The 25,086-nt window shown below is 46.0% G+C and overlaps 2 protein-coding genes across 2 annotated transcripts in view; both read left to right on the forward strand.

Moving 5' to 3' along the window:
• The window catches only part of LOC126416539 (cadherin-related tumor suppressor-like), a 191,816-nt gene extending 184,022 nt beyond the window's left edge, over positions 1-7,794 (forward strand). Inside the window, exon 9 of the mRNA XM_050084284.1 lies at positions 7,495-7,794. Coding sequence (XP_049940241.1) covers positions 7,495-7,794 — 300 coding nt within the window. The remainder of the gene's footprint in view (positions 1-7,494) is intronic.
• A 6,126-nt stretch (positions 7,795-13,920) lies between these two features.
• The window catches only part of LOC126416156 (cadherin-related tumor suppressor-like), a 292,823-nt gene continuing 281,657 nt past the window's right edge, over positions 13,921-25,086 (forward strand). The window contains exons 1-2 of the mRNA XM_050083710.1: positions 13,921-14,010; positions 15,553-15,763. Coding sequence (XP_049939667.1) covers positions 13,999-14,010; positions 15,553-15,763 — 223 coding nt within the window. The 5' untranslated portion in view covers positions 13,921-13,998. The remainder of the gene's footprint in view (positions 14,011-15,552; positions 15,764-25,086) is intronic.

The raw sequence follows: 25,086 nt of genomic DNA on the forward strand, positions 1-25,086 counted from the left end.
GTGTATCGAAGCGTCAAGGCGCCGCGAGGCGGAGGGGGGCTGCAGCCGCCTCCGCTGCAGTCCTTTTGATGTCGCCGCGGCCGCAGCGCAGGCCCGCCGGCGCCACACTTTACCCGAAGGTTCGCGCACCGTCACAAATTCTAAGCATCGCAACACTATCGTGATTCACACCACTCGTTTTCAGTGAACCTGCTTACTACCGTAATAATTATTTAACTCATTACTGAATGTATTTAAAAGGTGACTATCGTCAAACAAGGAAAATAAAAAATTCCAATATAATTTTGTGCTTTCGCAAAGCGTAATATACCTGATAATTCTGATAATTTTCTTTGAGTGGGCCAGAGCCCCCTCAGGCCCCATGAAGTCGGCGCCTGTGTCTGCAGTGATTCTCGATTGCAACAGTTGGCCTACGCTGTGAGCGCTGATGTTCGCAATGTGGAACGTCCTGGTTATAGTATACGAATACTCTAATTATAAGCTCTTTCTCTTTGTGTGCAGCAGCCCCTGTCAATCTCCTTCGTCTCAATCAGTTTACAGTCCCCCCCCCCCTTTGGAAGAGAGGCAAATCCGAATGCTTTATGCAGTCAAGACTCAGACTGAAAATTATAATTAATTTTTCTGTGCGCAGCGCACGAGATTCTTTTAAATGGAGCAAAAAAACTAAAAAAAGCAACGACAACGTAATTCCCGGTTGGTGCGCGTGTGAAGGAAGTTTTCTGCTGTCTGGGGGGTGAGGGGCTGCTCTCCCTCCCCCAGTCCCTCAAAGTGGGCTGTGGTGGACACATTAGTGTTAGAGAGTCAGGACTCCTTTAAAGTCCTGCCGAGAAGCAGCTCCTGATTGCGACCACGTTAGCGCCAGACGGCCATTGGAAACCGTTATGTGGCACTTTATGACCAAACAGCCACGCAAACATTTCTTATAATGTACTATACACTTGCCAGTAGTCAGTACAGTATAATCTTTAACGGTGTATGATAACTACAGACAGTATTCACTATTGCCAATGACAGGACAGCTAATTACTTCTTCTTCTCCTTTCCTTTAATTACAGTGAGGGAAACCTGTCATTTTCTGCAACCTTGGGGGCTTTCCTTAGCTGGCTTGTGGCAGCGAAATTAACTTAGAAGAAGCACAGGGTGATCAACACGTACAGCAGTGAAGTCAGGTACTGAATGGGAAAATCGCAGCGTCGCACGTCTGCAGAGCAATCGCACAGGAGAGTCGTCTCGTTCCATTAAACTGAACTGTGTGACACGCTGGAAGGAATCCCTTTTTGCGAGATGAGATCTGAAAGCCCGGTGAAAATCTCAAGTGTTTTAGACAGTGCGACAGGCCATCGGTCGTGGCCACGCCGTGCTCGAATGTTTGTGTAAATCTGTGTAAGAGGGTCTCTGATTGGTGCACAGTAATTACTTCAGTTCTTGTTGTGGTCTTCGGTCAGAAAACTGGTTCGATGCAGCTCTCCGTGCTACTCTATCCTGTGATCCTGTGCAAGCATCTTCATCTTCGAATAACTGCTGCAACTTACGTCCTGAATCTGCTTACCATATTCATCTCATTTTTACCCCCTACGATTCCCTTCTATACTAAATTAGTAACGTGTCCTATCGACCAATCCCGTGTTCTAGCCAGGTTGTACCACAAATTTCTTTTCTCCCCATTTCTACTCAGTACCTCCTCATTAGCTACACGATCTACAGATCTAATCTTCAGTATTCTTCCATAGCACCACATTTCAAAAGCTTCTATTCTCTTCTTGTCTACACTGTTTATCATCCACGTTTTACTTCTGTTTATGGCTACACTCCATACAAATATTTTCTAACACCTAAGTGTATATTCGATGTTAACAAATTTCTGTTCTTCAGAAGTATTTTCTTGCTGTTATCAGTGTACATTTTAGATCCACTGTAGTTATTTTGCAGTCGAAATAGCAATATATACAGGGTGTTTCACTAAATGTGTTTGCCTCTGTAAGTCACGAAGTGATAGGCGACGGAATATTTATTGCGGTAGGTCACCATTATAAACGTCAGACTGTCTGCAGAGCTATGAACATAGTTTATTGTGTTATTATCCAAGGAGTTACAGCAAAAAGATACAATTTTTAAATGTAACAACAGTTGTTTCTATCATGCACTGGAATCAGTAACACCAGCTGTGAATACATCAATTTAAATTACATTCCTATCACTTTTAGTCTGGGAGCTACAACCCTTCAAAGTTTCAGTGGCAGATACCACACGCTGTACAGAATATATGGCTGTATGGTGGTGATGGATGTTCAACATGCGTCCTCGATACGCCGTTTTACATCATCTGAGGATGTGGGCTCAGTGACATAAACACGATCCTTCAGATACCCCCACAAAAAGAAATGTAATGGTGTTAAATTGGGCGACCTAGCGGGCCACGAATGAGGACCACGGCGACCCAACCACCTTTCTGCAGACCTCTTGTTTACTTCTTCGACAACAGCACGCGCAGAATGGGCTGGGTGACCATCGTGCTGCATCCACATATGGACTCTCGTGTGTAGACACACGTGTTCAAGGAGACCGCCCAAACTGTCCACTAGAAACGAACGCTATAACTCACCTGTCAGTGTACCTGGGAAGTTGTGTGGACCGATGATTTCATCCCAAGGATTCCACACCATACATTATTAGACAACCTACGTTGACGGTCGACAGGTTGTACCCACCGAGGATTGTCTGGGGCCCAGTAGTGCTCGTTATGGCGATTCACTGTACCATAATTTGTGAACGCGGACTCATCAGGGAACATAATACCTTGTAAAAACTCCAGCGTGAAATCACGCATGGCCCATTCACAGAATGTGACTCTCGCACGGAAATCGCTCCCATGCAGCTCCTGGGTCGGTGACAGGCGGTAAGGGTGAAACCTGCGGCCGTGCACTATACGCCACACGGATGTGAGACTGACACCAGCGACTGCAGCAACGGCTCGTTAAGCTGACAGGGGGATCGTGGTGTAGCTACTGCAGCTATAACAAACACCTCCGTCTCCTCACTTTTTGCAGTTCTTCGTCTGTTACTGCGGCGCATCACCAAGCTGCCTGTTTCCCGAAGTCGTTGTTCGGCACGTAAGAACGTAATGGCTGCAGGAGCTCCTCGCCTAGGATATCTCAAGGCGTACGCCATGGCTGCTTCAGTGGCATCGTGTCGGCATTCGCCGGTCATCAGCAACATGTCAACTTCATCCGAAGTCAGTAACTGTGGTGTATTGAGCCCCGTTTGTTTGTGTGGCTCGAAGTGTCGGGTACACGGCCGTGTGCGGCGACAGTCGGCAGTCTAGCAGCGCATCGAGGAAGCTTCTCGCTCCGTGACGCCGGCGACGTTACACAACTCGGCCGCACCGCACTGAGAAGGCGCACTGCGTTATGCGCACCGTGTGTGGCATCTGCCCCTGAAACTTTGGAGGGTTGTAGCTCCCAAACCAAAAGTGACAGGAATGTAATTTAAATTGATGTATGCACAGCTGGTGTCACTGATTCCAGTGCATGATAGAAACAGCCATTTTTCCATTTAAAAAATGGAAATCTTTTTGCTGTAACTCCTTGGATAATAACACAACAAACTATGATCGTAGCTCCGCGGACGGTGTAATCAAAGTCACAAACACTTAAGTCCGGGGAGTACGGTGGATGGTACAGTACATGCCAGCCCCATCGACCGACAGAGCAGCCACAGCTTGCTCAGTATGCTCCGTACAAACTGATGGGTGGGTTGCGCAGAAAGTGTCGCCGCTTCTTTCGCAAAACTGGTCGCAGGTGATGCTGCAAAAACGAACAGTAATACTGTGCACTGACGGTGTGCCGTGGAGGAACGTAATGTGTTATGATAACACCGTCACAGTCGTACACGAGAATCACCATAACTTTCACTATACTGGGGCTCTGGCGCACTTTCGACTTTCGCGGTGACACATAATAACGCCATTCGTTGGATTGGAGTTTCAGTTTTGGCTTCGTGGCATTCGCTTCAGAACTGTTCCAGAAATTCGACAGGCAGTAGATCGCTCCAGTCGTACCATCAACTGAACAGGCTCTGCTAACGGTATACTACGCCTTCCACATCGCTAGCAACGGGTTCTCCACAACGCTGGTGACTACTTTGAAGGACAGTTCAAATGTTCAAATGTGTGTGAAACCTTATGGGGCTTAACTGCTAAGGTCATCAGTCCCTAAGCTTACACACTACTTAACCTAAATAATCCTAGGGACAAACACACACACCCATGCCCAAGGGAGGACTCGAACATAAACAAAATTGTTATAGTGGCCGTTAGTTTTATTTTGAATGTATCCGGGTGAGGAATTATACCCATACATCATGCTTAAGTGAGCCACCCCAAGAAATTTTCATTTAAGAATACATTACGCATCGTGAGACATTGTTCCTGTTACATTTGCATGTATGCTGAAGATTAGATGGGTAGATCACATAACTAATGAGGAGGTATTGAATAGGATTGGGGAGAAGAGGAGTTTGTGGCACAACTTGACTAGAAGAAGGGATCGGTTCGTAGAGCATATTCTGAGGCATCAAGGGATCACAAATTTAGTATTGGTGGGCAGTGTGGAGGGTAAAAATCGTAGAGGGAGACCAAGAGATTCAGAAGGATGTAGGTTGCAGTAAGTACTGGGAGATGAGGAAGCTTGCACAGGACAGAGTAGCATGGAGAGCTGCATCAAACCCGTCTCAGGACTGAAGACCACAACAATAACATTTGCATGGTCTTATGGGGAGTTTCCTTTCTGTCTAGGTCATCAGAAATCGGACTTACGGGTATGCTAGACAGCTCAAATGACACCTCACGAAACGCCTGTATTCTTTGGCTGAGGCTGTTCGTGTAAAAGGGCTGAAAGTCATAAAGTTTGGTTCACGAAGTGGACGAATAGGCCTTACTCATTGTGGCAATAAGGAGGACCCTGTAGGGCGGCGTTTTATGAAGTTTCAAAGTCCTTATTTTTTCGGAGTGATTCGTCGTCGTCAAGGAAGTTGTTTTTCCCGTACTACAAAGCTGAAAAGTATTCGAAGCGCTCTCCTGTGGAGAGGCGTGGGATTCTGCCTAGGTACTCGACTGTTTTTCGTGGGGAGTGTCGGTGTTAGTTATCGTGGCCTCGGCCTCGTAGCAAAGCGTGGAGCCATTATCTAACTACAGGTGAGGCATTTGACTGGGTTCAGTTGAAGCCAGTTTATTCCATTCGTTCCCGTGTAAATTTGAGAGCGGTGTTTTTGTCTGAGTTTTTCCCTCATTGACGCTGGAGTGTATTTCTGTTTTGCTGCGGAGGGATTCTAATCTGGAGTCGCTAGGGGCCAGGTGCAGGTGGTCCACGAACTTCACTGAAGCTCCAAAGAAACTGGTGTATTAAAACAGAGAGATATGTAAACAGGTAGAATACGGCGCTGCCGTCGGCAACACATATAACAACAAGTGTCTGGCGCAGTTGTCAGATTGGTTACTGCTGCTCAATGGTAGGTTATCAAGATTTAATTAAGTGTGAACGCGGTGTTATAGTCGGCGCACGGGCGACAGGACACAGTATCTCCGAGGTAGCAATGAAGTGGGAACTTTCCCCTACAAACATTTCACGAGTGTACTGTCAATATCAGGAAACCAGTAAAACATAAAATCTCCTACATCGCTGCGGCCGGAAAAACATCCTGCAAGAACGGTACCAACGACGACTGAAGAGAATCGTTCAACGTGCCAGAAGTGCAGCCCTCCCACAAATTGTTGCATATTTCAATGCTGAGCCATTAACAAGTGTCAGCGTGCGAACCATTCAACGAAACATCATCGATATGGGCTTTCGGAGTCGAAGGCCCACTCGTGTAGTCTCGATCACTCCATGACACAAAGGTTTACTCCTCGCCTGGGCCCGTCAACACCGACACTGGACTGTTGAGGACTAGAAACATGTTGCCAGGTCGGGCAAGTCTCGTTTCAAATTGTTTGGAGTGGATGGACGTGTAGGGGTATGGAGAGAAGCTCATCGGCCCACGGAGCCTGCATGTCAGCAGGAGACTGTTCAGGCTGGCGGAAGCTCTGTAATGTAGAAATGTGGGACCAAACCGCTGAGGTCGTCGGTCCCTAGACTTACATACTACTTAAATTAATTTATGCTAAGAACAACACACACACACACACACACACATGCCGGAGGGAGCACTCGAACGTCCGGCGGTAAGGGCCCCGCGATCCGTGATACGGCTCCTTAATCCGCGCGGTCACTCCACGCGGCGGTCTGTAGTGGTGTGGGGCGTGTGCAGTTGGAGTGATATGGGTCCGCTCATACGTCTAGATACGACTCTGACAAGTGATACGTACGTAAGCATCCTGCCTGATCACCTGCATCTATTCATGTCTATTGTGCATTCTGACTTGGGCAGTTCCATCAGGACAATGCGGCACCCCTCACGTCCAGAATTGCTACAGAGTGGCTCTAGGAACACTCATCTGAGTTTAAACACTTCCGGTGGCCAGCAGAGTCCCGAGACATAAACATCATTGAGCATCTATGGGATGATTTACAACGTGGTGTTGAGAAGAGATCTCCACCCCTCGTACTCTTTCAGATTTGTGGACAACCCTGCAGAGTTGATGGTGTAAGTCGCTCCAGCTCTACTTCAGACATTAGTCGAGTCCGTGCCACGTCGTGTTGCGTGGGACCTAAACGAGATTAGGCTGGCATACCAGTTTCTCTGGCTCTTCGTTGTATAAGCTGTGTACTTATTGTAGTGCAGTGGTCGACAAAAATGGTTCAAATGGTTCTGAGCACTATGGGACTTAACTGCTGAGGCCATCAGTCCCATAGAACTTAGAACTACTTAAACCTATCTAACCTAAGGACATCACACACATCCACGCCCGAGGCAGGATTCTAACCTGCGACCGTAGCGGTCGCGCGGTTCCAGACTGTAGCGCCTAGAACCGCTCTGCCACCTCGGCCGGCACCGTGGTCGACCTCAGAATGTTATCTTCCTGGAAGTAGGTAGGTAGCACAACGGTTTTAGTTATTGACTTTGGAGTGGAGATCAATTGTAAATCTACCTCACAGGTCAAAGAGAACTTAGTTAGAGTCATCGGGTAGTGGGGTCGTGAAGAGAATTAAATCCGCCGAACAGCGCGTCTTCCGCCTCGTTTGTGCCGCCGCAAACGGTGGCAGTCAGCGGCATTCTGAATGAAGCCCCGCGTGCGGGCGGGAGAAGCGGTCCGGTCCTGCACACAGGGAACGACCATCTGAAGATGGCGGCCAGTCGGAAAGCCGAAACGTTGTGTCAGGTTTCAGGACCCGACTGCAGACCAGGCGAACACCGCCAACTACCACGACAGGCGACGCCCACGCTGTTACCTCGTTCTCTCGTGTAAAGCCGATGCCGTAACTGGCCGCATTTGTCGGTGAACTTGGGCTTTCCTTAGGCACTCGTTGCCGGCCTCGGACGACACTGCTCTTGTAACAGGAGGAGCTCCGTATCAGACGCTCACCTTCTAAGCGTGACGGGGGAGGGGGCAGGAGGAAACATCAGGGGGCCTCCAGAGCTGTGGGCGAACCGCTCGCTCGAGCAGAGTGGGTCGCCCGCCTCGGCTTCCAGCTCCAGCTCCAGGCAGCGCGTCTCGCCGTCAGGCTGGCGCAACGTCAGGGCCCCCCGGCCGCTGCCGGTCTCAGAGAGAGCTCCTCCAGCGTGCAGACGGGGTCAACGGCTCACGAGTTCCACCACCATCTCTACAGCCTGGTGCATTTCATTAAAACGAGTCATTAAAGAGCTTTCGTAGAGTTCCGTAGCTCAGTCGGTAAAAGTGGAACCCTTGTAGCATCATTCTGTCTGACCGACTATTATAAACCATTTTCATCAGGAACGAATAGACTTGTCACGTCGTAATTTATGACGCGTACTGACGTCTACAGCCCCTTGGCGGAGTAAAAAATTGAAGTTTTCAAGCGAGTGCAGACACCGCCATTGACGCCCATTTTTTGACACTCGCAAACTCACACACTGAAACCTGTACGGTATTTCCCGTTGGCCTAGAATCACGAAATTTAGCAAGAGCCGAAGGAAATTGTTAAATTGTAACTACGTCATACAAAAATATCGTTTTGCCTTTAGAACGTACACTGCAGTCATCATTTGTCGAAAGCATAACAAAAATATTACTGCAGGGAAACATAAAATGTTAAGTTGCAGTCATGTTCTATATAGTAAACGAAAATATTTTATTAAATCCTCACTCTATACATATATAAACTTAAGTCCCTTGCTCGATTCCTTCTGTATCTCTGACCTAGTCTCAGGAACTACTGCAGACGCTTTGGTATATGCTTGGAATTCCCAGGACCGCTAAGATACCGGCACAAATCGCCGTCATTCTCGACTCCCTCTATGAATGAACTATCTACATATTTAAATGGACTTTATGCTGGGCCCTCGGTGCGTCAGACCTACTTGCACTTGACCTGTTTCCTTTTTTTTTTCTTTAGCCCTTCGCTTGGCTTCCTTCAAATGCAAATGCCGCAAAACTTCACTAATCCCCACTATATCTAACTTCAATCTATCCATTTGTCTTTTTAAATGTTCTGATCTACCCACACGATTAAGAGATCTAACATTCCGTGCTCCGATCCGTAAAATACCAGTTTTGTTTCTCCTGATGTCGACGTCCTCCTGAGCGGTCCGAATGGGGGACTATTTTACCTCCAGAATATTATACCCAAGAGGCGCTGTCATCATTTAACTATACAGAAGATCTGCATGTCCTCGGGAAAAATTACAGTTGTAGTTTCCGCATGCTTTCAGCCTTTCGCAGTACTAGCACAGCAAGGCCGTTTTCGTTGATGTTACAAGATCAGATCAATCAATCATCCAGACTGTTGGCACTAAACTATTGAAAACGCTGCTGCCCCTCTTCAGGATCCACATGTTTTTCTGGCTTCTCAACAGGTACCGCTCCATTGTGGTTGCACCTACGGTATAGCTATCTGTATCGCTCAGGCATTTTATACATCAAAACAAGGAGATGAATATGTCACTGATATACTTCAGCGATAGAGAGCAGACTTACCTACCAAAATTTACAGTATGTAATGCAAAGGGATGACACTCAACTCGACAGTATTAACACACCAAACCCAAAGCCTGCATGTCAATGAGCAAAAGGTGAAAAAAGCTGCTGGAGATAATGTTTTAGTTTGAGGGCAGACACGAGTTGCACCATCACGTCCCGGATACAATGGGACGCTTCTAAAAAGGGGGTTCGTGACCTGCAGCGAGAGGGACGACGAACGCGCCACGCGATACAGCGAGGACAGCACGTAAGGGGCCGGTGGTGCTTGTGACAGGGAAATTCTTTAGAAAACCGCTTTGGGGAATTTCCAGGTGGACACAAACAGACCAGCGACGCAGTTGATCATGTGAAATGCTTGTGGTACACTCGTGATGTACGCGTCTAACTTTTAGGTGTCAGGACCGAGCACAAAATGTTTGATTGGCTGAAAAGAGTAGAAAGGGGTGATATTTCGATGCAATTTAAAGGTAGGCGCTTTGCGATTGGAGAGGTAGTTTCCAAAAGATGAAAGGAATGCTACCATTGGTCTGAAAAAGCCATGATGTGAAGCAAGAAAGGACACAGGTGGAGGACAGTTTGCTACGAGAGATACAAGGCCGAAAACTTGGAGAACTCTCCTCTGAACCAGCGTCAGGTGTAGGACAGGGTGCTCGCGCTCTGTACGAGTCCACAGCTCGTGGTCGTGCGGTCGCGTTCTTGCTTCCCGCACCCGGGTTCCCGGGTTCGATTCCCGGCGGGGTCAGGGATTTTCTCTGCCTCGTGATGGCTGGGTGTTGTGTGCTGTCCTTAGGTTAGTTATGTTTAAGTAGTTCTAAGTTCTAGGGGACTGATGACCATAGACGTTAAGTTCCATAGTCCTCAGAGCCATTTCAACGCTCTGTATGACGTCAAAAGAGGAATCTTGTGTGAACACTGCGTTCACTTTGGCTGACATTCAGTTATAAATTAGCTGAAGAGTCGTTGAGCTTCGATAGTGGAGGAACAAAGCAGCCACATAGTTAACTGTTCTTGCAAGAACTGAGAGGGCACTGAAGTATACATGCTGCACCACCTATGTACGTGTATATCACCATATTTTCCAGACTAGGGATGGGTGCGTGTTTTCTCACCTAACGAGAAACATAGAACAGTTTCAGCTGATAAAATCAGTAAAGGTTTTGATTAGATTTCTATAGGATTTTCAGAGGGCGAGAGCAGCCATGCAGCTGACAGCACATCGCAGCTAGAAGATAATTTCCGCTCGCAGATGCGTAAACTTGTTGGTTTACCAGCTTGCATGCACTGTGAACTTGAGCAACGTTGGGTAATCTTTTGCTCATCTTGTTACAACAACTAACCATCCTCTGTAGACTTGATTGTCATCCTAAATAGCACCGAACTTAGAACCGGAATTGGACGATTTGTTGTAATATTGGCCAACTTCACCGTGTAGTAGTAAGAATAATTTTGTAGAAAACCTTCTATTTAAATTTGATATTGTTGTGTTCAGGGTCATTTCTACTAAACGTTGCGTAATGCGTTATATTGACAACTGTTCTGTAAGTGTCCTGTCACAATCGATGTAAATTCGTGTACTTCTATGACAATAATTCTGAAATTAAAGTAACTGTGTACAGCTAAACACTGATGTGCTCTGTCATAGAACAAGGGTGCCCAGTCATCTGTTGTACAGACGCTGACGCACTCACAGGCTGTTTCTGCTGATGTCTGACGAGTGTGAAAAGGAGTGGAGTGTCACAACTTGTGTCATCAGTATAATTCACTATCTCTTCTGTTATCCAAGGATTTATACTGGCAGTTGTTTTTTTACCTATTTGATTGTCAGTTGCGTTCATTATTTCATTTCTCAGATATACCCGTTAATTTGTATTGTATCCCCGTCCCCCATTGCAATTAAAAACTTGTTGGCTAACATTCTATTTAAATCTTTCAATAACTTCAAACCATTTAGTTTTCCAGTTCCGATATCCTCAGTTTCCAAATTCTCTGCTTTTCTTTTCAATTTTAATTGACAAACAAATTATGGTAAGAGTACATATTTCCCCTGGAAATTTTTGCTCAGCGAAATCCGGTCTCGAAACCTTTGTGTTACCATTACGTACTCTATTTAAAACCTCCCTGTGTCGTGAAGTTTCTTCCACGTATACAAAGTTCTCTAATCTCTTTCTGTGCCCTTGTCCCACATCGGCGCCGGGTTGGCACATTTATTCAGCGGACTTGCCGTGGTTGATTTAAACGGTGGCCCATCCCCTCCCATAACCCCTCGCCCCCGCCCCCCAGACAGAACACGTGTACCGGAACTTTCTGCGGGTAGTGTTATCCGTGTGAAAGTGAGTGGGGGTTTACTAAATGTTTGGGAATCGTGTAAGTGAGGCGGTGCTTCGGTGCCAGCCCAGTATTCACCTAGTTCGATGTGTGAAACTACCAAATAAACACATTCTGGTTGCCTGGGCCGTCACACCGGTCCTCGACATTAAAGCGCCAGCTGCTTTCGATCCGGGGTCGGCGCATCTGCCCATACCACAAGCGGCTCTTTAATGTGCACGCTACTTCTTTTCCAAGGGTAAATACATGGTAATATATATTTCAGAAGTTAAACAGAAAGTACATATTATGTCAGTACTCAAGTTCCAATTTCAAACCTGGAATGGTATGTATGTTTGTGTGTGCATTCCTATGGGACCAGACTGCTGAGGTCATCGGTCCCTAGACTTACACACCACTTAAACTAACCTATGCTAAGAACAAAACACACACACACACATACACACACACATGCCCGAGGGAGGACTCGAACCTCCGGTGAGAGGGGCGGCTCAGTCGGTGACACGGCTGGATGGCGTGTGTAAGTCTGCAGTACGAGAACGTACAGACTTGATAAAAGACTGCGTGGTCTGTCAGAGTCAAACACAGCATGGTTCTCCTTGAGCTCATATTTGGATTCTTGGATTCCACCAAACGTTGTTACGACGGATAATAGAAGTAGTTCCGTGAAAACCTTTGATACGTGAGGTGGTCTTGAGTCGGCGACTTACGAGGGCAAGGCATATGCGGCTGAATGCCACTCCATACACTCTGTCATGTTAAGGTCTGCAAGAAATAATCTTGTCAGCCTCTCACCACGATCACGAGACCGGAATGCACTAAACAACGCGCTTTACAATTTATCGCTTTTTTGTTTATCTTACACAATGGTGCACTACCCTCAAACGTTGCCAGAAAATGGTCACTGAAAGCTGTACAAAGCAGCACCAGCGGCTCTGTAATCGCTACACGTCGCATTGCCAACGTAATGCTCACAGCATTCCACACAGGACACATCCTACCCAGGCGAGTTCGTATGCAACGTTCTTTCAGTATTGATAAACCCAGGAAGATAAGAAGAACTTAAAAGTGGAAGGAACACACGGAAAATGTTGTTGGAAAGGCTAATCGAGGCTTGCGTTTTATTGGCATGACACTTAGAAAATGTTAACAGATCTAATAGAGACACTGCCCACACTACGCTTGTCATTCCTCTTTTAGAATACTGCTGCGTGGTGTGGGATCCTTACCGGATAGGATTAGGGACTACATCGAGAAAGTTCAACTCAGGGCAGCACGTTTTGTCTAATCGCGAAATAAGAGGGAGAGTGTCCCTGAAATGATACAGGATTTCGGGTGAACATCATTTAAACAAAGACGTTATTCGTGTGAGGCAGAATCTTCTCACGAAATTTCAATTATCAGCTCTCTAATCCGAATGCGACAATATTTTGTTGACTCCGACTTACATAGGGAGAAACGACCGTCATAATAAATTAAGGGAAATTTGGATATTTGTGGTAAGGTCTTATGGGACCAAACTGCTGAGGTCATCGGTCCCTAGGCTTACACACTACGTAGTCTAACCTAAACTAACTTATGCTGAGGAGAACACACACACACAGGGCGTCGGGAAGACTCGAAACCCCGACGGAGGCAGGCGGGCGAACCGTGACAAAGCGCCCTTAGACCGCACGCCTACCCCGTGCGGCTGAAATAAGGGAAATCAGAGCTCGCACGGAAAGATATTTCTTCGTTTCTTTCCGCGCGCTGTACATGATTGGGACAATAGATGTTCAAATGTGAGTGAAATCTTATGGGACTTAACTGCTAAGGTCATCAGTCCCTAAGCCTAACACTACTTTATCTAAATTATCCTAAGGACAAACACACACACACCCATGCCCGAGGAAGGACTCGAACCTCCGCCGGGAGCAGCCGCACAGTCCGTGACTGCAGCCCCTTAGACCGCTCTGCTAATCCCGCGCGGCGGCACAATAGAGAATTATTGTGAAGGTGGTTGGACGAACCCTTTGCCAGGTACTAAAATGTGATTTGCAGAGTGTGCAAGTTGATGTGGATGTGTCAATGGCTGATTTACGATGCGTGCAAAATTCTAGCCGGCAGGTGCCTCTTTCATTGCTTTCTCCCAGTCCTGTAAACAGTTTGCGAGATACGACTTGGGCGCCACAGGTGGGGCTACTGCGCAGTCGCTTCCTGCCGGTTATCTTCTTCCTCATTGTCGTCGTCGTCGTTGTTGCTTCTGTTGTTGTTGTCGTTGTTGTTGTTGTTGTGACGGGAGGCGCTCGGTGTGCGGACAGGTGTCGGCGACGGACGTGGACGAGGGCGGCAACGGCGTGGTGCGCTACGCGATCGTGGCGGGCGACGAGAACCGCGACTTCAGCATCGCCGAGGACACGGGCGTGCTGCGCGTCGCCAACAACCTCAACTTCGAGCGCGCGCCGCGCTACGTGCTGCGCGTGCGCGCCACCGACAGCGGCCGGCCGGCGCGCCACGACGCGGCCACCGTCGCCGTCGCCGTGCGCGACATCAACGACAACCCGCCCGTCTTCCTCGACTCGCCCTACCTCGCCTACGTCATGGAGAACGTGGTGAGTGGCAGTACTGGCGGAGGTGCGTCTGTGTCGGAAGGAAACCGACCGATCCGGTGCACGTCTTAGGGTGGCGTGGCGTGAAGCCTTCGTTTGGGACGGCATGGTTGGGTTGGGCGTGCGACAGTTGGACGGAAGGGTAGGTTCCGGGGCCAATTCGTGGTCTGGGAAGGGAAGGCTACTGAAATTACGCTCGGGAGAGACTAGAAAGGGTTGCGGATGGAGGGCAACTAGACGCGAGGACAGATCGAGATGCAGTAAACTACACGTTATTTGGCCTCAATATCTGGCTGATGGTCCGTTGAAAGGAGTCTATCGAGGCACATTTGTATGTGGCACCCGAATATGATTTTATAAACGATGTATGTCTTTCATAGGCTTTATACGGCTGAGTTTGTAAGACCGCAGACACTTCCGGTCTGAGATTATTGTAGTGTTGGAATAAGAGAGCGCTTGGCGTTCAGTCGTAGGTAGCTGTCGGTGAGCGAAAGACGAATGGAGAGTAAAACGTTCTTTGAAATAGAAAACTTTTGGATACTTGGTAAAATTATTCTCCTCGGATAGAATACTCTGAATGATGGCTAGTGCATACAAATATTTATATTGTCTTAGCTGTAAAGCAGCAACGGTGGAACACCATATATTCTGCTCTCTCATTAAAGATATGTAAATGCTATCTACAGACTCTGCACTGTGCAATGGTGGCCACAGTACTTGAAATGCTCACGAAATTCTTTTTGCTGATAAACGAAAACATTCGTGAGAAATCCAACTTGTTTCAAAAACGTACGACCTGGACAGGGAGGCGGTAGTGATTGTGGTGAATTACTAACACTGTGGTTTTTTTAGCAAAATTATATTGTGGGTTAACTTTGTCTTTTCAAAAACATCTGACAACTGAAGTTACATTACTCACAATTCATTCGCAAACAATGAGATTTAAACAGAAAATATTATTTAACCTCACTAATCCAACATAAATGCAGATCATCGAATTAGATATAGGTCTGTTAAGAAATCTTAGAAACATTACAAAAATGAAATATATCAGTAGCTTTTTATCAAAACGGTTTACGTTCATTCTGGGATCACTCGAGAATTAAAAATTGTCAGCCAACTCGTGTATACTAACACGCTGCCAAAAATAGAAATCTTAATTATTTAACATCTTTACTTCGCTTGCACGAGGATTTCTGCTTCTATGTCCAACAATACTGACATACCTAAATTAATGTAACACTCGGTGGCTTCACACAGCACACCACAAGAAACTGCCTATTCCTTCGCTTGTCGCTCACCGACCGCTACCTACAACTGCACGCCGAGCGCTCTCTTACTTCGACACTACAATAATCTCAGACCGAAAGCAGTATCTCTCGGGTGTGCGGTCTTACAGAGTCAACGACGTAAGACCTATCAAAGACGTAGGTCGTGTAGGGTGGCGCTTACAAACGTGCCGCAGTAGAGTGGAGGCGACGTGGCTGCGGCTGCGGCTGCGGCAGCTGGGCCCGCGTGCTGACGTGGCGCCGCGTGTGCCGGCAGGTGCCGCCGGCGGGCGGCGGCTGCGTGCTGACGGTGCGCGCCCACGACGCCGACTCGCCGCCGCAGAACGCGCAGGTGCGCTACTTCCTCAAGGAGGGCGACGCCGACGTCTTCCGCGTGAACGCCACGTCGGGCGAGGTGCGCGTGCTGCGGCCGCTGGACCGCGAGGCGCGCGCCACCTACCTGCTCACGCTCGTCGCCATGGACACCGGTACGTAGCAGGCCCGCCGGCCGCCAATACTCCGCCGCGAGGACCGCTGCTGCTGAGCTCACGCGTTGCTAGAATTTCGCCAATCTAGTGCTTTCGCCAGATGTGAAGGAGACACACCGCCAGAAATGCGTGCTCGAGCGTAACTGTAGAGGCCAGCCGGAACAGCGGGTTGCGCGTTTCTATTTGACCGCGGACACCACCTGTGCAGCGCAAATGTTGTTCGTCACCAGAAGAGTTTTCTGTGTAATAGTCAGGGCATTATGTCGGAGCTAAGCCAATTCAAATGTGGACAGATTTGTACTGCTCCTATAGTGGCTGCTTCCGTAATCGATGTAGCCCAAGTGTTGTGGCTATGCCCTCTCGTAATGTCTGCGGTTCCTGGCTGGGTGGAATGATAGGTGGGTGGATGGTTCTCTCTCAGTACGACACAAAATGCACACCTAGTTAGAATACACTTTATGACAGGAACCAATCGAGTACGGTACTTAACTTCAATGGTGTCCAATCCGAAATTCTGTCTTTAATGGCAATCAAATAACATGTACTACTTCTTGAATATTGTCCGTGTCTAATTACAGGATGTATACAGGGTGAGTCGAGAGGAAAGGTACATGCTTTGATGGGAGATACTACTGGTGATTGTGAACAAAAAACTTGTAATAAACATATGTCTCCGGCTAAACCAATCAAAACAGCTAGGAACATGAAAGGTGCAGGTGACGGTAAATTAAGATACTGTTGTGTTATGGTTTCTTTAATTTTGTACGTTTCCTCACAGAAGATGTTCAAACAGTCCACCGTCAACTTCAATGCAAAAGTGCTTTCGTCAAGTAGAAAACGTCACAAGAAAAAAAATATAACATGTTTGTCAACCGGATAAAATATTCCATGGAAACAGAATGGCAGCCGCGAGGTCGCTTAGTGTCAAGACCCGCGCCAACACAGCCGCCACCGTCAGACCAAACGGCTAACAGGCAGAGGCAGACACACGGTGGACACGAAAACAGATTCGCGCCAACTGGCAACAAGTAATCGAATTACAGACAAGAGCAAATAAGGCATTACAAAGACAATTTTAAACATTATAGGTAACAAACAGGAACCAGTGTATCAAAGTTACAACATAACGTAACAGTCATTTTTACAAAAGAAAAAAAAGTTCAACGAATGTACACAGAAGACATGAAAATGAAAGGGAAAACGATGTTTAAGAGACTACATTGAGGAGGGTATCGCCATTCACACCATTTTTAATTAGCGGCTCTACACCTTGACAAAAGTTTTTGTTGCGTACTTGCAACTGCTCGTTAAGAATGAGACCGTCCTTCAGAGATAGATCTTTAAAAATTTCTAGCTCTTCTAAGATATTAAGCCTAAAGCCTTATTTCTCCAAGTGCAAGATCTCGGCGTCTTTTACATCTTTATGATTATGCCGTATGATCAACAGGTGGTCAGCGAAAGTTGAATTGTGAATATTGGTGCCTTTTTTGCCTAGAAGGTCTTCCTTGAATCTTATAGAAATAGCTCGGCCTGTTTGCCCCATGTAATGGGCGGGACATTTGTCGCAAATAATTTTATAAACATCATAATTTTGCAAAGGGGAAAGCGTCGGTTTCAAGTTATGTATGATGTTACTTTTTAAAGAATTACTAGTGGAGAAGGCTACTCTGCAGTTATATTTATTTTGAAGCAGACGCTGTATCCTTAAAAAACTGGTCCCAGAAACGGTACAAAGGAAAATTTTTTTCTTTTGATTAGGTTCATTATTAGAAAGACCTAGGGTGGTCATTCTCTTATTGGTTTTACTACTAAAAACATTATCTACTACGGAAGGGTCATTACTGACAGCAACAGTTTCAATCAGATTGATTTCAGAATTGGGGGTGGAGGTGGCCGAATGAAAAAAGGCCTTCTTATGAGAATGCGGGTGTACTGAAGTGACAGGTATAATTTAATCAGAATTTGTTTCTTTACGTAAGATATTGAAGTTAATTTTGTCGTTTACTATTGTAAGAGTGAGATCTAGGAAGTTTAACTGCCTGAACTCATTTTCACGTTCACAAGTGAAAGAAATATTTTCGTGGAACTCGTAAATCATACCGAAAAGTCGATCAATACCGTCGTTAGGTCCTTTGTAAATGGTCAAGATGTCGTCGACGTATCACTTTTCAGTACAAACGGAGAAACCTGTTACGTCTCTCACCCACACTTCGTATAATGGTCAGAAGGATGAACCCAGAGAAATTCGTGAGCCGTTCCAAAGAGCACCGACGCCAGTTTTTCCCGCGTCATCTCACTCCCGAAGAGTGAGAACAAACTCCGTACAGCACAACGCGTTGAGCAGTGAACACGTGTACGTGAAGTGCAAACAATAATAAGGAAGCTGGCGATTATCCTCGTTCATTTCCTGATCTGACGTGACGTGTTTTCCGTTATCCCGAATTAGTACACAGAAATGTTGTCTCATCACGAGCGGGAAATCCGTAACTGCGGAAAGGACTTTCCTAGTGTTCTATCAGAGGTACCGGTGATACAAAGAGTAATATAAGAAAAATGATGTGCAACATACAGAATGTATAATTGATAGTGGAATATGACACGGGTGAAAGCAGAAATGTTGAAGTAAACGCGACACCCCAAGCGAGCCGTTTGTGAGATGATTATGGCTGTCAGTTCTGACTCCAGTACAGATACTGTCCCAGTGAGTACAAACGTATGTGAATTGCAAACTTTTCGATCAAGTCCCCGTCTACTTCGGCTAAAATTTCACCCACGCCCCACGTCAACAAGAACTACAGTACTGCTTCAGGCAAGTTTTGGAACATAAATGAGAGCTCAGATGGAGATGTATATTGCGTGCTTATAGTTATGCATATGTCAGTAAGTAGAATATCCTGACTGGGTAAGCTATGTACAAGAAGTAAAAACAATAAAGGAGAGGTGTTCTGCATGTATTCCTATGTAGTTAGATTCTGACTTGCGGAGGGAAGTGACTCGACATTCAGATATCACTAAAACTGCAAATAATGGCACCTGTACGCTCTACTAATAGTTTAGAAAAGGAAGATGTAATAATTATAGAAAAAAACCTTAATCAATAAGACAAATTTAATGTAGTTTTTATGATGTACAGTATCAAAAAATTTTAATTAACCTCGACCTACAGACAACACAGTATCAAATGATGGATCATTAGATGATCACTAATAAGTGTTCTGCAAGTCTCGCGTGTGCGGACCATGGGAAAGGCGGGTGGGCAAAGGAAATGTAAATGCACTCCTCTTCCAATAGTTGGGGCTCTAAGCGCGTCTCATTAGCTAATACTAGGAACAACTGCAGATCTCCTCGTATTGTGACTACGCAACAGTTAATCATACATTAAAGGAAGTCGAAACCACACATTAGGCGTTTGTATGAACAGTACATGTGGGAAACCCGTCAAGGTTTGCGAAATTAATTTGCAGTCTATTTTTGACCTAAGAATCTGATTTTTACTGGGACTGTTGGAATTTAGCTAACGACAGGTTCTCCTATCAGAGTGAGCAAAGCCTAATGAAACCTGACACGCGACTTGCGGCGTCATACTTATCAACAAGTAGTCGGGTTCCCGCGAGAACTCATCATTGCTGCCCATCAGGACCCAAATTCTTCAAAGTCCAGCCGCGGTAACCCGAATGCCGATTCACAACACAGTCTCGCACCAAATCATCCTTGCCACTTAGTTTCTGGGTTCCACATCGGCTCTGCCTAAGAAAGGCGTACGTTCGTTCGCTGGCCAATGGCATAGCAAGAACAATTGGTGTACCAATTGGATGAGTGAGATTTTGTAGTTTCATCTTCGCTCCACGTTAATCTTTAGTGGGATAGAGAGAAGCAGAAATCCTGACCTCCACTCCTAGGAAACTCGAATGGAAAATTACCATGTAAGACGAGATAGAGAAAGACGATCAAGTCTGAAAGAGGTAGCGTTTGTTTGTGGCTCCTAAAGTCTGGCGCCACCTTGGGAGAGGACTTCAGTCTTCTCTTAGGAAATATCTGGCGTCAGAACTACAAAGAAAGTCTCTCCTTCGATTATTTGAGTCGAGGCGTGTCAGAGTACGTATGCCTTATGCCACGCCCTCTTCTAGTGCCACCGCCGACACCATAAGCACGCTCCCATTGTTATGATCAGACGGGCTCTCAACTGCAGTCTGGAGCCTCGCCAAACAGTGGCCGAACGACTTCTTTCTTCCTCTTCGGTTTTGGAGCACGCACGCCGCACACAACACGCAGCCAGTGACTATTGTTCCGCGAACCGACCCCAGCGTGTCCAGTGGGGTGGGGTTTCGTCTCCCCTTTCCGAGGAACTCGCTTCAGCGACAGCCTATCTCAGAGCCGAGGCTGAACGACAACTTTTGCGGAATTTATAAACTGTAAATCGAATAATAAAACTAACAAAAACTGCTCCTACTCTGTCTAAGCGAGGAAACGAAGCTACATCGAGAATCATAGCATAGAAAAAGGAGAACTCGTTGCATTGATCTTCTGCAACCGCTTCTGCTAATTATAATAGTGCTTCCCAGTTAGAGAGGGTGGTAATTAAACAAATCGCGTAAACAGAGATTACCCTGAACGCAACGACGCAACTGGCAACTTGTTTGGACCGTTTCGACGTTACGAGCTACTGAGCGACCGTGGCCGCTGCACGTGTCGCCCTTGTACTTGGAGCCAGTGCTGCGCTCGACCAGGCAGCGAGTTACGAATCCTTTCAGACAATTCACCCACGTCAGAGAGAGCGCGGTACACGTCGCCATCGACGTCAGAGAGAAGTTGCCGGAGGACTGACGCTGTTTAGGGGGCCGGGGTACAGCTCGTGCCTGGCGTGTACACCTCTGACCCTACAGGCACCTCACACTTCGCGTGCTCGTGCCCCATTTTGTGTGTACCACGTCCTCCACCCGAGAGCAAATGGCCCAATAAAATGGGAACTAAATCCAAAAGCCTACATCTGAAAGACGTTGCTACTAACAGGGACAATACTTCAAACTGGAGTCACGGCAGCTCTTAACGAAGTAAAATCAATCATCTCGCAAACGGGGAATTCGAAGAACCGTGTTTATTAGAACGCTTTTGCTTCTGTTACCATGGACTTTCACCTGTGTCGTACTTCCCTGTTAATTATCGTATAGATTGTATACGAAAACCAACGAAGAAGTGTATCTCGCTAGAGGGAATGTGTCGAGTTATATCTTTACACTGCCTTGAGTGTAAGCCGTCGGCGCATTTTCCTCACCTCACAGTTTTCCACTCTAGTGAGAGGAAAAAAGTATGCTCATGTTTAAGACAGTGTGCTCAGGAAAAGTGTCAGTCCTGGGGTACAAACGTCACTGGGAGAATATTCCCAGTAAGCAGTGTCACGAGTCCAGCAAGAAGTGTTAGTCCTGTTTTACCCTTATGACTGGGACAGTATGCCCAGCAACTAGAATAGGCTGAGGTAGCCTCGTGAATGAGATAACCTGTTCAGCAAGTAGCGTCAGTGTTGACGTATCCTCATATGTGAGGCAATCATACAGAGAGCGGCGTCTGCCCTGACGTGTCCTCATGAGCGCGACAATGTACCCAGCAAGTAGAGTAACCCAACGTATTCTCGTTTGTGAAACAATGTGTCTAGCTAGTACCGCCATTCCTAAGATACTTTCATGTGTGAGACAATGCATCTCCTGAAGTAGCCTCACGAGTATAGCACTGCGCACAGCATTTAGCGTCAACCCTATAGTAGCCTCACGAAGGAGACTAGGTATCTAGCAAACACCTGTAGTGTCAGCCCTAAGATACCATCACGTTTGACACTACGCTACGGCAAGGGGCACGAGTTCTGAGGTAGCTTCGTGCGTGGAACATCACGCCCAGCATCAACCCTGTGTTACTGTTGTGAGTGAGCCAATGTTGTAGAGTCTTGTACCGCAAGGAAGCAAAGGAGATGATATTGTTGTGGGTGGCACATGTGCATTAATATTATTCTTTATTTAAAGGAACTGGAAACATTACTTAACTTCAATTGAGTCCATGTTTTGTGGCACATGTTCATCAGTAATAGTCCTCTTGCAGACTAATGTAATGAGTAATCTTGCTATTAAAAACTTTAGTTTCTCACTGCTAGTAAGTACAACAATTCTGCTTGAGGTAAACTACTCCCACTACAGTCACTAACCTGGTCGCTGTGTACTGTCGTGGCCTGTGGCGAACTAAACCGGCTCTGCGAGTGAGCTGACACACACCAAACTGGATGGCTGAGGGCGCCAGGTCAGCGGCGGCTGTCGAGGTGGCATTGTGGCGGCACGTTGCTAGTGGGCGAGCCTCTGGCACGCTTCATCCAGCACCAACTAATCGACCTTCGCGGTTCATCTTTGCCGACCGATGTGCTGGCAGCAGCTTATGCCGGCACAAATACGAGTATGTTCAAAAAGCAGTGTCAACCCTGAGGTACCCTCGTGACTGGCGCAATGTGCTAAGCAAATGGCGCCAGCCCCAGGAGAGTGAGGCAGTATTTCCAACAATTTGTGTCAGTCCTGAAGTACCCTAGAGGGTACACTTCAGTGTAAAAGTTGTATTTAATGTCAGTATACTTCTTATAAGGGAGCTCTATTAAAAAACGCAACTGCGATGGCAATGGCAATGGCAATGACAATGGCAATAAAAGACAGTCTTGTTTCCATGAAAACAGCTGGAGTCATTTTGTATTAGTTTTATGTGAAAAATTGGTATAATTTGAAAGCATTCCTAGTGTCCAAATTATAAATTTTCATGCGTGAGGGCTTTACATTCTTTTCAGAGGATTCAGTTATCAAGATAGAACGGCATCTGTTCAGCCATTCTTTTATGATCGACTCCAATACATTTCACATCTCTCCCCCAGAATCTCGTTATTCTGTGACATCCAACGACAGTAAAAAAAAAAAAAAAAAAAAAAAAAAAAAACAGCAGCTCTACCACCGATTAAGATGACCAACTGCGGAGGTCAGAGCTCTACAGTGATACACCTGACAGACGTATTAACTTATCTCTCATCTCCTACGCATGTCTACCATGCATAAAATCGCAAAAAATTCCACTATTTTGCTGCAAAAACTATCGATCACTGCTCATTATTCTGAAACTTTCATCAGAATGAAGAAAAAGTGAGAATTTAATATCCGAAGGAAAAAAATCTATGTTAAGCGATTTCTTTCTGTTCACATGGTTCGAGAGCGTCCCTGGCGTGCCAATCATTAACTGCATTCCGCAATTCTAATATTTGGAAGTCATATGGCTTTGACATTATATCGTTTTTAGGCGCAGAATCTTGTAGCCTTAGGACTGCATGTGTTTATGCTTAAGATCATTTCTCTCTCGCTGGTACCTTCTTGGCACTGATTCCAGACACTGGATTAATAATCTAGAATTGATAGCATAATTGATTTACATGTAATGTTTCAAATTCCATCCGTCTCGAGATCCGTTAAGCATAAACCATGTGTCTCTTCTTAATCGTCTGTTGTGTTAACACAACGCTCTCATGTCTACTATACAACGATAGGGGATGCCACCCTCCTTGACATGTATGCATCTGGAGAAATCTTGTGCACTTGGAAGCATGCTGTAAGAAAGATTGGTGCAGAAAAGTCTTCGCTGAATAGCAGTTACGGACACAATTCACTCTGTTCCTTCACAAGATGTGGTCAGTTGCATATTAAATCGGCGAACCGTGTTGCAGGGAGATCTTTCAATCCCCGACTTTGCCCTTTGTATGTGAGAATACTTCGTGACTCCCATCCACATAGGGTACGATGGCCAGTCATAATCATAAATTCCACACTATGATCGATGTGCTAGAAATAGGTAGATTACTTAACTGCGTTTGTATAGGGCACTGTCTGGTACACTTTGTTGTTTAACAATGACACAGAAATTGGGAAAATTCTGCTATGTCATTGGCTGATTTTGAAATTATGGAACAAATGGTGAAATTGGTAAAATTGATCGTGCAGTCAACTATGGTGTATATTACAGTACATTGTGCCATATCGACAGTGTCTTTTCCATCCCATCCGTCCGCTGGCACACTGTTGATTACTGCTTAACGATTGAATGACACCACTTGTTTGAGACGGAGGGAGCCTTGGGGGGACTCAGGACATAAGCTACTTGTCACTGCGGAACATGGGATTGAACGTACATGTGATCACCTTCAGACAATTGCTCGGAGATATTTCTCAATGCTGCAGATTCGTCCTATTTCCATATGCTGCATTGGCCTCCACATTTTTTTCACCATTGATACAACAGTACCTCTTTTTATTTCTACTACACCTTGCATGTTGTGAATAGCACCTTCCAGGTACGGTCAACACGAGAACAGTTATCATATACATGACTGCAAAATGAGGAGACAATGCTCTTGATCTCTCGAAACAGAACACCGAGACATCTGCTGCCCCGTCACTGTGGAATACTCTCATGTTGCAAGCTCTTCCAGTTTCCAATTATTGCGATGTCTTCTACATTTTTATCAATGAGAAACGTCGACTGGGTGTTATATTTCTACCATCCTGTGTGTTGTGGGAGCAGCATAATTTACACAATGCAATGTCCAGGTTTCTGTGGGAGCCAACGGATCAAAATCTGTTAATGTCGGTTTAGCATCTGACACATACTTTGAAGTCATGATAGAAAAACAAAATGTATGATGGTGTAGAAAGCTGTAGTCATACCCTGTCTGGATGTGTTACAGCTGAAAAAACATTGTATCAAACTGCTTATGAAAGAATAACACAGGAACCCCCCCCCCCCTCTTGTGGTTGATAGTCTGTGGGATGTGGTCTTCCTGTGGGATATGGTATTCCTCCAGTACAGGCAACGACACTATTCACAGGTCTGTACTAGTGCCTTTGGTCACCAGCTACAATGGACTAATGTGTGTATATGTGATATGCTTGATGTCAACACACAGACAGTAATTGTTTTACACTATATTGAACATGCAGTTATATCTCATAGGGTGACGTTTGGAGTATACAGTGCTTGAATTACAGCTCATTGTGGAACCTAGATATGATAGTGCTCTTCCTGACATTAAGGAGACTGTGTGAAACAGGCTGTTCCGTGATGACGAAATACCTTACAAAACTACAATGCAATAAGCTGCTGCTACTGCGAATTATCGTCTGCTTGATGTGGGTTTCTTCTTTAAGTACTGGTGGCAGAAACTTTATACACATGTTGGTAGAGGCGAGTTATGGAGCAAAAATATCAGATATCAGCACGTACATGGTATTTGTTTTCAATGTATTGGAGGGATCTTTTAG

The sequence above is a fragment of the Schistocerca serialis genome, chromosome 8 (assembly GCF_023864345.2).
Source record: "Schistocerca serialis cubense isolate TAMUIC-IGC-003099 chromosome 8, iqSchSeri2.2, whole genome shotgun sequence".
NCBI lineage: Eukaryota > Metazoa > Arthropoda > Insecta > Orthoptera > Acrididae > Schistocerca > Schistocerca serialis.